The sequence below is a fragment of the Bufo gargarizans genome, chromosome 10 (genome assembly GCF_014858855.1).
Source record: "Bufo gargarizans isolate SCDJY-AF-19 chromosome 10, ASM1485885v1, whole genome shotgun sequence".
NCBI classification, from domain to species: domain Eukaryota; kingdom Metazoa; phylum Chordata; class Amphibia; order Anura; family Bufonidae; genus Bufo; species Bufo gargarizans.
The window spans coordinates 118,475,000-118,493,701 of record NC_058089.1 but is presented as its reverse complement, the minus strand read 5'-3'; the positions used below and the strand labels follow the sequence as shown (position 1 = coordinate 118,493,701).

General features: G+C 42.8%; 1 protein-coding gene across 2 annotated transcripts in view; it reads left to right on the top strand.

Annotated features, from left to right (window-relative positions):
* PEPD (peptidase D) overlaps positions 1 to 18,702 on the top strand; it is a 206,995-nt gene that overhangs the window by 117,197 nt on the left and 71,096 nt on the right. For both annotated transcript variants that reach the window (XM_044270724.1, XM_044270723.1), the window contains 2 exons: positions 8,735 to 8,803; positions 17,085 to 17,162. In XM_044270724.1, coding sequence (XP_044126659.1) covers positions 8,735 to 8,803; positions 17,085 to 17,162 — 147 coding nt within the window. The remainder of the gene's footprint in view (positions 1 to 8,734; positions 8,804 to 17,084; positions 17,163 to 18,702) is intronic.

Sequence of the window (18,702 nt, the reverse complement as noted above, 5' to 3'; positions counted from 1 at the left end):
TTGCTGAAACGTTACAGCTTTTATACTGTTTTAGCCAAAGAGCTTTACCCCCTGATGGAATGCAGCCAGGTGATGCAATCTATAAGGGTCACTGTGTACATCTTGTTTATCTGTTGGAGCGGTCGATTACCAGATCCGCAATAAATCAGAATCCCAAGACAAACTATGCAAACAATAGTTAAGTCTCTTGCACACACATTTTCAAACAGATCTTTTTGTTCTTTTTCAGGTTCTAAGGATTCTATCAAATAAAAGGGACAATACTTTGTACACCTATTTCAAGCATGTCTTCTTTGTTCAGTTTATCAGATAAAATGGACATAGTCTTCCACAAACATTTCATACAAGTAGCATAGGACACAGTTTAACAGTTCAAGTGCAAACATTGCCAAACAGTCTGCAGATTTCACGTTTACATTGCCTGGTCCTGTCAGAAGGCGCAGCATTTTCATAGAGAGTTGAGCATCTAGGACTACCAGCAATGCCTTACATTGCTCCTAGAGGGTCATTTACATATATTTAAATATAATCTTTATTTATATCGCACCAACATATCCAGCTGATCTCTGTAGTGCTTCTGAGTCTGTGGGGTGTGGTGGATACTGATAGATCAGGTTCAGAAGAAGAATTCTGAAGGGGGGGGGGGGTGTAAATGGAGAAGGGTTAGATCAGGGGTTGCAATAGGCTAACCTAAAAAATAATAATAATTTTAGGGAGTGCCTAAAAGTGTGGATTTTATTGATTAACCAAATTGCTTGGGGTTGGGCATTCCAGCAAACTGGTGCAGCTCGGGAGAGGTCTTGGAGACGGGAGTGAGATGTTTGGATTACAGAGGATGTTAGTCGGAAGTCATTAGCTGAATGCAGAGCACGAGTAGGATGGTAGACAGAAATTAGAGGAGAGATGTAGGAGGGTGTAGCACTGTGAAGAACGTTGTGGGTGAGAATGAGCAGTTTTAAATTGAATCATGTATGGGCAACCAGTGCAATGACTGGCACAGGGTGGAGGTGTCAGAGTAGTGGTTAGACAGATAGATGAGCGTGGCTGCTGCGTTCAGGATAGATTGGAGAGGGGAGAGTCTGGCGTGTTGGAGGCCAATTAGCGGTGAGGTAAAATAATCTAGGCGGGAATGGATCAGGACAACAATGAGAGTTTTTGTTGTTTCCACAGTAAGAAAGGGGCGGATTCTAGATATGTTTTTGAGGTGCAGGTGGCATTTGCGGGCAAGAGATTGAATATAGGGAGTAAGAGAGTGGAGGAGGTGTGAGGGAATAGGGTCAGTAGTGCATGGCTACTTTTTCTTCTGTGACTGGTTCGAATGTGCAGTCAGAGGAGATGTGGATGAGAAAGGGATTAATGACACTTACAGGCTGGGAACCAATTTCCTGCAAGATATTTTCATTTTAATCTTTGAGTCTTTACTAGGTGCCTGCACTTTTGGACTAAGGAGGGAGTGAAAAGTGCCAAAGAGTTATTTTTTTTTTCCTTAAGATTATTCGATTAGAATGAGGAGTATCAGGGGTAAAGTGGGTCTGTTTGGTGAGTGGAAGGGAAGAGGTATAGGTTGTCAACAGAAATGTATAATGGAAGAAGTCTTGTGGTGTGCAATTGTTTGTCAAGTCAGGGTTGCTTTTGTCTCTGTTTGCAAGTTCTGAGTGTAGGATGTGCCACTTCATCCAGGCTGCTTCTGAAGGTGTCATTATAATGTTTTGCAGCCAGTTCTGGACAGGAGATGAAGGAGATTGGCGACAGTGATGGCTGTAGAGAGTTTGTAAGTTTCTTAAGGTACCTTTACACAAGCTGATTATTGTGTAAATTATCGTTAAGTCGAGTGAAACTGCACAGTTATCGAGTAGTGTAAAAGCAATGAATGATAGAGCGACAACCGGTAGATTTCTCGTTGGTTTGTATTGTTTGTGTGGGCACAAAAATCATAGCCGTACGTTAACAATTTCATATGAGTAAACTGGAATCATTCACTGCACACACGATTACAGATGATTAATTTGTCCACAACACAATGCAACAGTCTGCTTCACAAACGACGGAATCGGATAATCGGTGCATCTAAAAGATCATAGTTGAAATGTTCACTACACCAAGAAATGACTTGTTTGTTGCTCAATCGTACCGATCAAAGCCTTGTTCGAATGAACGGGCTCAGCACACAGCCCTGTGGAGTTGAGGAACGGGCTCAGCACACAGCCCTGTGGCGTAGAGGAACGGGCTCAGCACACAGCCCTGTGGCGTAGAGGAACGGGCTCAGCACACAGCCCTGTGGCGTAGAGGAACGGGCTCAGCACACAGCCCTGTGGCGTAGAGGAACGGGCTCAGCACACAGCCCTGTGGCGTAGAGGAACGGGCTCAGCACACAGCCCTGTGGCGTAGAGGAACGGGCTCAGCACACAGCCCTGTGGCGTAGAGGAACGGGCTCAGCACACAGCCCTGTGGAGTAGAGGAACGGGCTCAGCACACAGCCCTGTGGAGTAGAGGAACGGGCTCAGCACACAGCCCTGTGGAGTAGAGGAACGGGCTCAGCACACAGCCCTGTGGAGTAGAGGAACGGGCTCAGCACACAGCCCTGTGGAGTAGAGGAACGGGCTCAGCACACAGCCCTGTGGAGTAGAGGAACGGGCTCAGCACACAGCCCTGTGGAGTAGAGGAACGGGCTCAGCACACAGCCCTGTGGAGTAGAGGAACGGGCTCAGCACACAGCCCTGTGGAGTAGAGGAACGGGCTCAGCACACAGCCCTGTGGAGTAGAGGAACGGGCTCAGCACACAGCCCTGTGGAGTAGAGGAACGGGCTCAGCACACAGCCCTGTGGAGTAGAGGAACGGGCTCAGCACACAGCGCTGTGGAGTGGCATTGTTGAGTGTGATGGTGGTGGAACAGTTATTTCCTGACCTAACATGCTGGGATCTGTTGGTCAGAAAGTCCATGATCCAGTTACACACAGGGTTGCTGATTCCAAGATCCACAATGTTTCGTGATCAACTTGGTGGGAATGACTGTATTGAATGCTGAGCTGAAGTCAATAAACAGCATTCTTTCATAAGTATTCTTGTTGTCCAGGTGTGAGCGCACACAGTAAAGCGCTGTAGATGCAGCATCCTCTGTACTCCTATTGCTTCGATAGGCAAATTGGAGAGGATCCAGTGTGGGGGGCAAGTATAACTTGAGGTGTGCCAGGACCAGTCGCTTAAAGCACTTCATAACTATAGGCGTGAGTGCTACAGGGCGGTAGTCGTTCAGGTACGTTGGTGATTAGTGTTTCGGCACTGGCACAATGGAGGTGGTCTTGAAGCACGCTGGTACTACTGCCTGGGCAAGCGACAGGTTGAAGATGTCAGTAAAGACCCCTGCAAGCTGTTCAGCACATGCTCGAAGCACACGTCCAGGAATGCCGTCGGGGCCGGCAGCCTTGCGAACGATGATGCTGCTCAATGCTTTATGGACATCTGTAATAGTGAGAGTGAAGATATGGCAGTCATCAGAGGGTAGGGTTTTGGCAGACTTTTTTCCTTGTTGGCCTTGTCAAAACGAGCGTACAAGTCATTTAGCTCATTGAGGGAGGACACAGTCATGGTTCTGTATGGAATTGCTGGGCTTATAGTCAGAGATGGCCTGAATGTCCAGCCACATGCATCGTGGGTCAGAGTTGACAAAGTGTTCCTCCACCTTCAACTTGTAGCTGTGCTTGGCCTTTTTGATGCCCCTCTTCAGGCCTGCCCTGAACGTACTGTAGGCCTGAGCGTCACCTGATCTGAAGGCATTACTGCCTTTAGTAAAAGCCACACTTCCTTGTTCATCCATGGTTTCTGATTTGGGTACATTGTGATCTGCTTTTCTGTGGTAGCATTGTCAATTGCGGTGTTGATGTATTCCAGTATTGAGTATGTGCAAGAGTCGATGTTAGTGTCAGAACCACCTGTGGCCTGAGAGGCAAACATGCTCCAGTCCGTGTCTTTAAACCTGTCCTAGGAGTACAGAATCTACCCCCGCTGGCCACACCTTGATTGTCTTAACTGATGATTTCACACGGTTGATAAGCGGCAAGTACTTGGGGGTGAGAAACAAGGAAAGGCGATCAGACTGTCCCAGGTGGGGGACGTTGCCTTGTAGGCTCTAACAATGTTTGTATAGACATTTTTGATATTGAGGCATTATTTTCCATCAGGGCCCATACACTTGAGATTGTCGGCAGACCCCTTCACAAATAACTAATATTTAGGTCTGACTTGTAAAATTCTCATGCAGTTTCAAAAATGTTTAGCCATATTTGCCTGCATTCAGCTGTGTTTTTATTTTCCTTTGATACATCCCTTCATCCCTGTTGCCAACAGATATGCTAAATATTAGTTATTTTTCAGCCTTTACTACATAGTACGAATGACCTCTAGCGGCCATTCCTGTAACCCACAAGCCTTATGTTCCTGGTATTTGGAGCATGTTAGGAAATGGTAACCTTCATTGCCTATCAAGGTATATCCTTACCTAATCACAACAGCAGATTGCATCTTCCCTTGGAATACCCACGGCTTGAATTCTGCTGATCCAGATGCCGATCTGTGAATAGTGATCGTTCCCGCTGCGTTCTCTGGTATTGGCACAGCGCATAATATTAATTTAACACGTCCGTGAATTTAATTGACCTTCAAATGTTTTATGAGCGAATTATAAATCGGCAGAGACGAGAGCTCTGCAAAGTAAACACCCATCACGCTCATCGAAGATTTATTAAAATGTCGCATTTGGCATAATATACCAGGTGCAACTCCCTAGACTTGTTGGACCCAATAGTTGGCATTCATGTACGTCATTCTACTGGATGAAAAGCATACCGGTAATACATAAAAAAAAAAATCTTGAGTCCTTTTACCCTATGACATCATGTCTTGTAACTCTTTAGTAGTCAGCAGTGCCTGTGATATGTACAGTATTAAAAAAACTATATGGTGCCGGTCAGTGGGGTGAACTGTCTCCATATGACCCGTTCCTGCAGTTCTTCCACTCCTCTTATTTTTGTAACCTATTGATGATGCGTATAGTGGGCGACGGTGTCCGGCACTCCAATCAGATTGTAGGGGTGTGTCTAAGGACACTATTGGTTGGCAGTGCTTTGTCCTTTGTAACTGATAGGATGGCTAACCTGTCAATTAGTTTACACACTATTTAAACCTCCAGGTGGCCGGGGTCACTCATGGCTGCCCATTAACCCCTAAAGAAGCCAGAATACTGGCGAAACATGTCGGGGGGGGGGGCAGTGTTAGTTTTTAATCGCTGTGCACCACTCCACTGTTAACCAGCAACTAGCGGTCAGGCTGGCCGACGTTGCTTGGTTTGGTTTAGCAATCAAGTTAGTTGTGGTTTTGGCTACTGTGCACCGAGTCCGTGTTGCAGTGTTAGTTGCCACTAATCCCAGTCTGAGATCAACTGAGACGCTTTATGCGCCATTCACATAGTGGGTTGATATTTCCACCTGGGTTGAAGACAGGTTCTATTGCCTGGATAGGCATTTGTAAATAAACTTGTAAAATTACCTTACCCAGGTCAGGTCCTGATTATATTCATTTCTCAAAACTTTTGGCCTCGACTGTACATGACCACATAGTAGTTTCGGGCTAGAACTCTGAGCGGAATTCATTCCCAAATCTCAACCGGCCTGCATGCTGAATCTGTTCAGATGACTAGATATGAGCAGAACCTAACGGTGGCGGTGCACATTAGATGAATGTTGAGAAAAGCCACCGAATGCCACCCATCTATTGTGTATAGGTGGTGTCCTCTATGGCAGATGTCAGGGGAAAAAGGAACAGGTAGTTGAATTTTAACATGCCTGATCCTTTTGCTGAAGTTACCGCTTCATGATATCTGGCCACGTCTTTCCCCTCTCCCTATTGAAAAGAGCCTACAACTGTATAATGCTTTTGACCAGCCTTAAAAGCATGCGGCTTTACTGTTTATTAGTGAGTTCACTGGATATGCAGTATCAGCCCCCAGATGCAGGCAGACATAATTTTATCATATAACTGGGTGTATGGAAGTATATTAGAAAAAGCAGTACTCAACCCATGCCGAATTTAAAGGTTATGTACACCGTGGGGGGGGGGGGGGGGTTATTATTATTGCGTTGTACTTTATTTTATTTTTTTTCAATTGGTCTTTATTAAAAATGTAGAGCCCCTTTCTCTCTGCAGGCTTCAGTTTCTCTGGTAGCAGGCTCTGTGTTTTTACTGTGTTCTGTCAGGCAGCTCAGCTGACAGGCTCCTTATCTCTGACCTCATAAGCACTTCATTATAGCTCAGTTATTTTCTTACTTATAAGAATGTGGCTTAAATAAGTGTTTAGTAATCTATAGATGAGGTTTATTAGATGATAGATGACCGGCACAAAGTGAAAGTAGGATTCGCACAGCTAGACATACAGCTAACCCTTTGTGACAGAACGGCTCAATATTTTTTATAAAGACCAATTGAATTAATATCCAAAAAGACCTTTTTTTATTTTTTTTAAGATTAATGTTGTTTTTTTCCCTTCTTTTTCTGGTCTTACATATTGATGACTTCTACTTAGAATAGGACATCAATATCTGATCGATGGGGGTCTCACTCCTGCGACCTCCACTGATGAGCTACACAAAGACCTTATCACCGACTGATGTGAAGTCAAAGGCAGAGAAAAATACGCAAAACTTACTTGAGCTCCTTGGACCTTTCCAACAGCTGATTTGCCACTCGTATATAGCTCCAGCATGAAATTTTCAGTCGGTGTATACATTTTCATCTCTAGGAGCAGAAGAATAGAAGGAACACAGCCCAAACAGACGCTCCGCACTCAGTTACTGCTGTTTCTTCGAACAGCAAACCCTGAGAAATTTTCCATTTTTAGCTTGCCGGTTGGTGCACAGATAAGACAATACCACCTTCTCCTCTGGGATCTTCTCCATGAAATCTGGCCTGCTTTGATTAGCTGCCAAAACATGGGCCTGCTACAGCCATTTATTTTAGCAAAATAAACTGAACGCTCTGTAATCTCACGCTAATTAGACTCCATGCATATTTACTATCGCTCGCAGAAGACTTCTGACACAATGGATCTGAGTAAAGCTTGTTATCTGTGAAGACTAAATAGCGCCTCCTTTAGGCAGAGCCTGAAAGCTACTTGACTTCTTCCTGATAAAATACTATGTCATTATTGTAGCTAGAAGTAAACTTGAAAGGAGACTGGTCCATAAAGCTCTTAGGAATACATATGATGCACACTATAGGACTAAAAGTGACGTTCTGATCATACGAGGAGCCCTGCCGATCGTTTTCATTGAATCGTACAGGTGTGCAACCAGCATTGTCTTCATTAGTGCCCCCCTCTGGTAATTTCAAGGATAACAAATGTTTTTAATGGTAAGAGAGGAGAAAGCCACAAACCTCCTCCTGGTAGTTTCAAGGACTAATATGAGGTCATATAAACTGCACAAAAATGCAAAAACATTAAACAAAAAAAACCTTGAACAAGTAAAGTAGTTATGTGCATTATTTGGACATATGGACGTCATACAGTGCAAGGTCCGCACTTTGAACCCCCATCTATTAGCTGGAGTGGAGAACTGCTTCAAAGGAAGACTTGTCACTTGAGGATTCTTCTGGATCGCCCATTGACTAAAAGAAATCCAAAGCACCAGGGATTGCCATAAAACCTAAGGTGCCCATATGCGTTGGGGCCGTGCACACGACCGTATGTATTTTACGGTCCTCAAAACACGGATCCCCAAAAAATTCCCTGAGATGAGTCCAGCGTGAAGGAGCCCAGCACCGCCCCGCATCCTCAGAATCTCCTCCTTGCTCCCCAACGTCAGAAAGCTAGAGCGTCGTAATCTCGCGATGCGCGAGCTAGCGCATGCGCAGTGTCGTCATAGTGTTCCTTCCCTGTGCTGGCATCAGCCTCAGGGAAGGAACTGCGCATGCGCTAGCGCGCGCATCGCAAGATTACGTCGCTCTAGCTTTCTGACATCGGGGAGCGATGAGGAGATTCTGAGGATGCGGGGCGGTGCTGGGCTCCTTCACGCTGGACTCATCTCAGGGACAGGACTCAGGTTATTTTGCATATGTATCAAATCGGTTTTTTTTACACAATAAAAGCACACAGAGCTATGGGGACTGGGTATTGCGGATGTGCTAGCGGCCATCTAGCAACCCATGTCCTCAGCTCTATACACAAAATCCCGGTGACAGGTTTCCTTTAAATAGGGCTGAGATGCAATACCACACACATGGACAGGGGGACACTGTTTCTGAAAGAAATTCGACATGTTTTAATATTCTCCTACGATATGGCTGTTTTTGTACCAGTTAATATGTAAAGAGCATGTCCATGGCAAAAAATGGTCTATAAAAATGATCCCTTTATAAAAAAAATTCTGACGCTGGTTCTTCCTTGACATAATTAAATAAAGTGCCCGGTTCTGGGCTATTCTTCCTCCTGGGCAATCAGAGCCCCATTCCCTTCACTTATTTGGGGGACTAAAAATCACACCATGGCATCCCGGACAGTTATTACACAATATGAAATGGGTGGATTTACTTTTATCATGATTTGTTGTCATTAATTGTGATTATTTGTAATTGAGTGTTGTACAGAGACGCAAGGTTTGCTCCTGTCCTGATACCTGACGTTGAGAAATAATTTTTTGTAATTTGTTCCCTCTGTGGCCTCATCATAGATTTCTTTCTCTTGCAGTGTGTTCTTAAACTATTGCTACGCACGTGGAGGAATGAGACACAGTTCATACACCTGTATTTGTGGCAGGTATGTACAGATACTGCGGAAGTGCATGGAAAGGGATTAGGGTGGGAAAATACATTCTATCAATTATATGATATGCATTTGGAAAGTCTTCAGACCCTTTGGCCTCTTTCAGTTTTGATTGCGTTGCGTTGTTCAGTTTTTATCGCGCAGGTGCAATGCATTTAGAACAAGTGTGATAAAAAACTGAATGTGGTACCCAAACCCGAACTTCATCACTGAAGTTCATTGTTGTGTAGATGTTATTATTTTCCCTTATAACATGGGTTATAAGGGAAAAGAATAGCATTCTTAATACTTATGCTTAGTAAAATGTTGCTTGAGGGGTTAAAAAAATCAAATAAAATTAACTCACCTCATCCACTTGATCGCACAGCCGGCATCGTCTTCTTTCTTCTTCTTTGAGGACCTGCAAAAGGACCTTTGACGTAATCGCGCTCACCATGTGGTGAACGCGGTAACGTCAGCGCAGGTCCTGCTGAATGAAGATAGAAGATCCTTCTATCTTCATTGAGCAGGACCTGCGCTGACTTCACTGCGCTCGCCACGTGGCGAGCGCAATTTCATCATCAAAGATCCCTTTGCAAGTCCTCAAAGAAGACAATGCCGGCTGCCCCATTAAGTGGATGAGGTGAGTAATTTTTTTAATATTTAACCCTTAAGCAACATTTTACTAAGCATTCTGAATTAAGAAGATAAGAGTAAATTGACTTTAATCAATTTACTAACATCATCTCCTAGCAGCCATGCGTGAAAATCGCATTGCATCCGCACAGCATTGTGTCAGTGTTATTCAATACATTCCAGAACTGTAAGGCCCCTTTCACACGGGCGAGTATTCCCCGCGGATGCGATGACAATGTTTTGCACTCGCGCGGAAAAATCGCGGGTGTTCCCGCACATGTTTCCGCAACGGCCGTGTGAAAGAGGCCTAAGGGTTACATAGCATCATAAATCAATATAATGCTATGCAACTCTATCAGTGCTAGGGAGGTCGGTACGGGACCTCTCGTATACACAGACTGCGAGTTGAATGAAGTGAACTCGGCCTTAATCATCTTTGAGATGTTTCTACATCTTGAATATAACTATAATGCCTCATATGTACAAGAATATAACTACTATAATACTGCTCCTATGTACAAGAATATAACTACTATATTACTGCTCCTATGTTCAAGAATATAACTACTATAATACTGCCTCCTATGTATAAGAATATAAATACTATAATACTGCCTCGTATGTACAAGAATATAACTACTATAATACTGCTCCTACATACAAGAATATAACTACTATAATACTGCCTCCTATGTACAAGAATATAACTACTATAATACTGCCTCCTGTGTACAAGAATATAACTACTATAATACTGCCTCCTATATACAAGAATATAACTACTATAATACTGCTCCTATGTACAAGAATATAACTACTATAATACTGCTCCTATGTACAAGAATATAACTACTATATTACTGCTCCTATGTTCAAGAATATAACTACTATAATACTGCCTCCTATGTATAAGAATATAAATACTATAATACTGCCTCGTATGTACAAGAATATAACTACTATAATACTGCTCCTACATACAAGAATATAACTACTATAATACTGCCTCCTATGTACAAGAATATAACTACTATAATACTGCTCCTATGTACAAGAATATAACTACTATAATACTGCCTCCTATATACAAGAATATAACTACTATAATACTGCTCCTATGTACAAGAATATAACTACTATAATACTGCTCCTATGTACATGAATATAACTACTATAATACTGCTCCTATATACAAGAATATAACTACTATAATACTGCTCCTATGTACATGAATATAACTACTATAATACTGCTATGTACAAGAATATAATTACTATAATACTGCCTCATATGTACAAGAATATCATATAATACTACTCCTTTGTACAAGAATATAACTACTATAATACTGCCTCCTATGTACAGGAATATAACTACTATAATACTGCTCCTATGTACAAAAATATAACTACTATAATACTGCCTCCTATGTACAAGAATATAACTACTATAATACTGGCCCCTATGTATAAGAATATAACTACTATAATACTGCTCCTATGTACAAGAATATAACTATTATAATACTGCTCCTATGTACAAGAATATAACTATTATAATACTGCTCCTATGTACAAGAATATAACTACTATAATACCGCTCCTATGTACAAAAATATAACTACTATAATACTGCCTCCTATGTATAAGAATATAACTACTATAATACTGCGCCCTATGTACAAGAATATAACTACTATAATACTGCTCCTATGTACAAGAATATAACTACTATAATACCGCTCCTATGTACAAGAATATAACTACTATAATACCGCTTCTATGTACAAGAATATAACTACTATAATACTGCTCCTATATACAAGAATATAACTACTATAATACTGCTCCTATGTACAGGAATATAACTACTACAATGCTGCCTCCTATGTACAAGAATATAACTACTATAATACTATAATTCTGGCCTCTGTTTATAAGAATTTATTATAATTCTGCCCTCTGTGGACAGTAATGTAATTTAATACTGTTCCGTATGTTTAGCAATATCACTGCTGTAATACTTCCTCCCATGAACAGGGATATGTCTGCCTGTCTGTGCTTGTGAATGTGGTTTTCCCTTCTCAGATAATGATTTACTCTTTTCCTTGCTCGGCTCTATTACTAGCGCCATTATTTTCTGAGATGGTAAAACCTGTATAATTGTGTATGTATTGTACTGTAGCATGTAGTAGGTTTGTATACAGATGACATGCTCTTTTTTTGCAACTTAGGTATGCTGTGGTATTACTCACTGGCCAGAGATGTCTCCTAATTATCTGGCGGTGCCTGATCGCTGCTTCACAAATCAGTCGTGCCGCTCGTTGGGGAGAGATTAATTTGTGAAATGCGTGTCTGAAAGCAGCGTGGTAGACACTGTGTGCACGTAGGACCCTCACCCACAGGAGCGCGCAGTGAATATGCAGATGGCTGCAGGCAGGAGCGGGCTCTGTGTACATTGACTGCTAGATTGACGTAGCTGACATTTCCAGAGGATAAACAAATTAGACTTTATTCTGCAAGGTTAAAGTACAAAGACAATTTGATTTATCGGGGCTATCAGTCATTTTACCTATGATTTTTCCTTAGATTAAATACAAGCTCAGAAGTAATGAATTTAGTATTTTTTAGAGGTTTTTGCAGTGTTGGGAGGGGCAAACTCTAGAACTGTCAGCGGTCCCCATATAATCGTCTGTTACTCGAGCTTTTATTAGTCGCCTGTATTTCATGTCTGCCACAAATCATGCTATGAACATGTGCACATACAGTGGATATAAAAAGTCTACACACCCCTGTTAAAATGTCAGGTTTCTGTTATGTGGTTGCATAAGTCTGCACACCCTCTTATAACTGGGGATGTAGCTGTGTTCAGAATTAAGTAATCACATTCAAAATTATGTTAAATAGGAGTCAGCATACACCTGCCATCATTTTAAAGTGCCTCTGATTTACCCCAAATAAAAATCTGCTGCTCTAGTTGGCCTTTCCTGAAATTTTCTTAGTCGCATCCCACAGCAGAAGCCATGGTCCACAGAGAGCTTCCAAAGCATCAGAAGGATCTCATTGTTAAAAGGTATCGGTCAGGAAAGGGTACAAAAGAATGTCCAAGGCATTAGATATTTACCATGGAACACAGTGAAGACCGTCATCAAGTGGAGAAAATATGGCACAACAGTGACATTACCAAGAACTGGACGTCCCTCCAAAATTGATAAAAAGACGAGAAGGAAACTGGTCTGGGAGGGACCAAGAGGCCAACAGCAACATTAGAGGAGCTGCATGTGGGAAAAGGTGTTATGGGCTGATGAAACCAAGGTTGAACTTTTTGGCCATAATTCCAAAAGATATGTTTGGCGCAAAAACACTGCACATCACCAAAAGAACCCCATCCCCACAGTGAAGCATGGTGGTGGCAGCATCATGCCAAGGGGCTGTTCTTCTTCAGCTGGAACTGGGGCCTTAGTTAAGCTAGAGGGAATTATGAACAGTTCCAAATACCAGTCAATATTGGCACAAAACCTTCAGGCTTCTGCTAGAAAGCTGAACATGAAGAGGAACTTCATCTTTCAGCATGACAATGACCCAAAGCATACATCCAAATCAACAAAGGAATGGCTTCACCAGAAGAAGATTAAAGTTTTGGAATGGCCCAGCCAGAGCCCAGACCTGAATCCGATTGAAAATCTGTGGGGTGATCTGAAGAGCGCCGTGCCCAGGAGATGCCCTCGCAATCTGACAGATTTGGAGTGTTTTTGCAAAGAAGAGTGGGCAAATCTTGCCAAGTCAAAATGTGCCATGCTGATAGACTCATACCCAAAAAGACTGAGTGCTGTAATAAAATCAGAAGGTGCTTCAACAAAGTATTAGTTTAATGGTGTGCACACTTACGCAACCATATTATTTTATTTTTATATTTTTTCTTCCCTCCACCTAAAAGATTTCAGTTGGCTTTTCAATTGAGTTGTACAGTTTATAGGTCACATTAAAGATGGAAAAAGTTCTGAAATGATTTAACTTTGTCTCATTTTTTTATTTTAACAGGGGTGTGTAGACCTTTTTTCTATCCATTGTATCTGCCAACGTCTTCTCCCCTTTATATGTTGTCATCAAGCCTGATAGATTATTAGAAAGTGACAGGTCACTTGCTTATTATCTATGGATGTGTTAAACATTTAATATCTGGTGATTTTTTTGGGCTTGTAAGTTTTATCTTGTGGCAGTGAAGAAACATCACCTTCTATGACACATGCTTAAATCAGCATATATAGGCTTAAAGACCATGGACACTTATGCACGTATTTTTTTTATTACTCATTTGGTTCCTAAATGCAAAATGAAGCAATTTCCCAAATAGTCTTAATTTACAGTTTCCCACCATTTTGCTTCTGCAGAATATGGGTAATTCTTTCACCCGGCTACTTATGCTGCTCAATCTGATGTCAATCCACCAGAGCTCCGCTCCTGTATCTGATGGCTCTGTCTCCTTCCCCTCTGAATCTTAGTTTTAGAGATAGCAGCAGGGAGGAGGAGGAGGTTGCACAGAGCAGATATATATAGAGGAGGTCAGCTGACAGAAGAGAGGAAAGGCAGTCTGCAGGGGGAAGACAGCAGCATCCTGGACACACAGATCCATCATGTATCACAGGGAGACAAGTCTGAAGCTAGGAGCAGGTTGTAAACAGAATATCAGAGGGTCTGTAAGTGAGTGAAGACTGAGACTTAGTGCAACTTTATGTTTACTGTAGGTAACCACTAATTTGAGTTAAAATAATAACTTCAAGGGTTTGTCCAGTTTCAGCAAGATCCAACTGCCATCAGAAAGTGATCATTACTTACCTGGCAGATCCCATGCAGCTTCTCTCGTTCTGTCGACAGGGATCTGTTTAACCGACTTCAGTGGTGACATTGACAACATGTGACTTCTGCATCCAATCACGGGCCTCACTGCAGTCATCGCTCCAGCGATGGGCTGCAGTAGTCATGTACTGTCGACGTGACAGCTGCAGTCAGGTAAATAGATGATGCCTAGGAGAATCGTAGCAGTTGCTCCGGATCTTCTATGTAAGTACTTATCATTTCTTTTTCACAAGTGGATCCCCTGTGCGTTTCCTTCCGAAACCGGATGCACTTAGCCTTTCTGCTGCCTGAGGCGAAAATTGAAACTGCGTTCCCCTCCAGCTCTACTGTTAAAGGCATATTGTGATACAGTTGACCCTAGAGAGATGAGCACTTCAACAATGGAAGCGCTCATTTCCTATGGCCATGCCAATGCCCCCACTTGTCTCTAGGTTTTACCACCTGAGGCAGGCTCCTCACCTGACCTCATTGGAGGTGCACCTCTGGTCTCTGCCCCCCTAACTGGACTACAGCCCACTGTATGCCATGTCATGTAATGTGTATACATGGCCACACAGTACTTGTATACACAGGGATGGGGAGCGATGCTGCTGACAGAGCCTCTGCATTGACGGCTCCTTTTTCTTGTCTCTTCAAAGCATATAGATGTGGACCTGTTCGCAGTGTGACCGCGCCAATCTAGTTTTCATTTTCTCTTCTTTTTGCTCTGTGAAGATTAAAAACAAAGGGGGAGAGATTGATTCCTGGGGAGAGCAGTAAACCCGCAGATTTATACCTGGCCTGTAATGAGAATTTGATGGGCCGGGGAGGTGGCCGCCCAGCAGGCAGGGAATGACCATCTGAGCCCCGCTGTCTGTTCATATGTGAGTCCCCAGAGGCTTGTGCCCAATGTGTATTATTCCAGGGCTCCCAGCGGCTACTGTCAGAGGAAGAAAACTCTGCTTTCCCATACCATAAGTACGTACAGAGAGGGTATCTGAGTACAACATACTACTGTATGAGAGCGGCAAAAAATCTAACATCCTAAAGAGGTGCCTGCCAACTACAGCTATAAGGAGACTACAACTCTCATCACGGTCTTCCAATTGTTTGTACACCCTAGATCATGTCCAATGGTCTCTCCATATACAATATTTACAACTTACATTGGTCTCTCCTGGGCCATCGTAAATTGAAACAAGACTCAATGTACAACATCTCAGACTCAGGTCCAACCAATCAACATGGCAATTCTCTTGTAAGATCCCTGTATAGGTTGTCTCCTCTTTACACTACAGTGCGGTACTACATGTCCTGTACTGCGCTCTCTGTGCCAGGGTCTGGATGTCTGATGAGGGTGACTCCACTTTTCTGGTGCACTCATTATAGAAAGCAGTATACAGCTTCCAGCAGATATTCCTGACTGTTATATGTAAGGAGACTCTTTATCTGTCTTAGTTATCTAATTATTTCTCTTAAAGCAAATCTGTCAGCAGATCTGTCCCTATGACACTGGCTGACCTGTTACATGTGCAGCTGAAGGCATCTGTGTTGGTCCCATGTTCATATGTGCCCGCATTGCTGAGAAAAATTATGTTGTAATATATGCAAATGAGCCTCTAGGAGCAATGGGGGCGTTGCTGTTACCTAGAGGCTCTGCTCTCTCTGCAACTGCTGCACCCTCAGTGCTTCGATTAACAGGACCAGGCAGTGTAAATGTCATCACACCTGGTCCTGTCAATCAAAGTGCAGAGGACGCGTCAGTTGTAGAGAGAGCAGAGCCTCCAAGTGTAACGGCAACGCCCCAGTTGCTCCTAGAGCATTTTCATATAATAAAACATAGCGATGTGGCACATATGAACATGGGACCAACGCCGATGTCTTCAGCTGCCAGGTTCACATGTAACAGGTCAGCCGGTGTCATAGGGACAGATCTGCTGACAGATGGGCTTTAAATCGTTATTTTGTCATATCTTGGGATTACAGTTGGGGGCTTTAGAACCAACTACTAGTTTTCCATAGATTTATGGACTCAAGTTACAGTGGTTTCAACATACAATGGACTTTCCAGAACCAACTAATATTCCATCTTGAGGGACTACTGTACTGATACCCAGCAATGAGCTAAAGGGATATTCTGGTTATCACACGTTATACCCTATGCACAGAATGAGAGATAACTATTATATCGGTGGGGGTCTTTCCGCTGGGACCCACACCGATCATGAGTATGAGGGCCTCGTACCTCCTGCAGCCCCCAGTCAAGCACTGCACTCGGCCACTCCCATAGAAATGAATGTGTGTGTGACCAGCCGCTCATTTTAGGGTGTACGGGCCCCCCTTTTCTCGTGGGACCACTGGGACCCCCACCGATCTAATAGTTGTCCCCTATTCTGTGGATAGCGGATAACTTCTAACAAACAGAATACCCCTTTAATACTCTGCACTTGGCTTCCTAGAATATTAATACAACTTAGCCACATGCATTATGAGATGGTTCAGGTTCTGTGGCTTTTCAGTAAATTCAGTAAAAATCTGTTAACACTTTTTGTATCTATTATTATTATTATTATTATTATTATTTGAATTATTAGTATTATTGATATAATTCTTATTATTATTTTATAGTATTATCAATGAGGAGATTATTAGTAATAATTATGCACCTTCTTATTTTACTTATTAGTATAGTATTGACGTGCCCCCATCGCTGCCCCCAGTGGTCAGTGATGGAAGAACATGTTTCCCTTTATATGAGCACTTCTTTTTGGTTTGCCCTTTTCTTGTAGTTCTTGCTTTCATCTCTCTGCTCTTCTTTCTTACAGTGGCGATAACTCCTCCATCCTTCATTATGGACACGCCGGAGCTCCCAATGATAAGACCCTCATGGATGGTGACATGTGGTGAGTTGTGATGATTTCATTACATGAACAGCCCAGTTTATAGCGCCTTCATATTCTGCCGCGCCGTACAGAGAGAATATTCTCGTCACTCTGACAATGTAAACCTCCCATAGACATTAGGCCGATTAACCCTTCAGGTAGCATGGGAAGACCCCAAAGCATCTTCCTATTAAATGCCCTTGTCTTTGAGTCGTCCTTCTCTGTTAAGATGCTGAACATTCCGCTCTTTAATTTCTTAATGACAGGGAAGCTGGGTGACAACCAGTATGGTTACCATTGCCAGGGTTGTCAGTATTACCCAGCTTTCTGAGACACTTGAATTAGAGAATTGAAATGAAAACCGTTCTGTAGTGAGAGGCGGAAAGTTTTGTGTATTGTTCCGAGATTTGTCTGGTCAGTAAGAAGATATCTCTGCAGGAGTAAGCGAAAGGAGCGCAGCTAAGTGCCCGAGCGCGAGTCCTCACCCCACCGTCGGAATGGTCCTTAATGTTTGCTTTCTATAGGAAGTTGTCAGCGCTCGTCTAATTATAGAGCAGCCTCATTACACTCCGGTTTCGCCTCCTTTGTTTGTGCTGCTGTATGAAGACGAGTTGTCGGCAGTCCCCAGTCATTTTCCGCAGTAATTGAGAGCCCTCTACTGCAAGTTCTCAGCAAGTGTCCTCCACCCAAGACGTTTCCTTGTCTCCGCGTTGTTCCCGTCATTATGAATGGTGAGACTGCCACGTCTTACAACCATGAGAATTGCTGTAATCATCGCTGTCAGACATTTAATCACTGCTCCAACCTCTCTAATCGGATAGGGACGTTTTTTTATGCCGTTAGACTATGAATGTTGGTGCATGTTACCAGTGGGTTGGTGGGAGCTCACTGGGACATGTATGTTTCTTTCTTTCGGTAAGGTTTATGCATGGGGCTGATGCGTTCGCCTCTTGAGGCGAGCTGCATACCTCCTAATATCGCACATAATACAAAGCATTCTGGTGCATTGGCTTATGTACAGACATAGCAAGGTTTAACTTGACACTTAAACTAATTCCACAGTACAAACAACCTTTCATTTGACTTTTTCAATGGCTTTTGTTGAATTGTGTCAATTAAAAGTGGTCTGCAACTATGTATTTAAAGGGAACCTGTCACCAGTTTTATGGTGTCCTAACTAAGGGCAACATAAATAAGTGACTGATTCTCTTAGCAAAATGCTGGGTCACTTTCTTTAATTGACCCAGTCAATCTGCCAACATCTTGTATTGAAAAGCTCCAGCTGATAATGATGAGTCCTGAATATTCATGAGCTCCTGACTCTCCCCGCCTACCTGCTGCTGATTGACAGTTATTTTCCATATGAATCAGCAGCAGGTGGGCAGGGGAGTGGCTATAGCTTTGAATTAAAAAAATGCTGGACTCACTGACATCACGCTTGACTCAAATCAGCTCATTAGCATGCGGCATGTGGCATCTTTGTGTGTATATTATGAGGTAACCATCTGTCACACCAGTAAGTGAATACATCTAAGACACTTTTTAGTAGTTAATGATTATA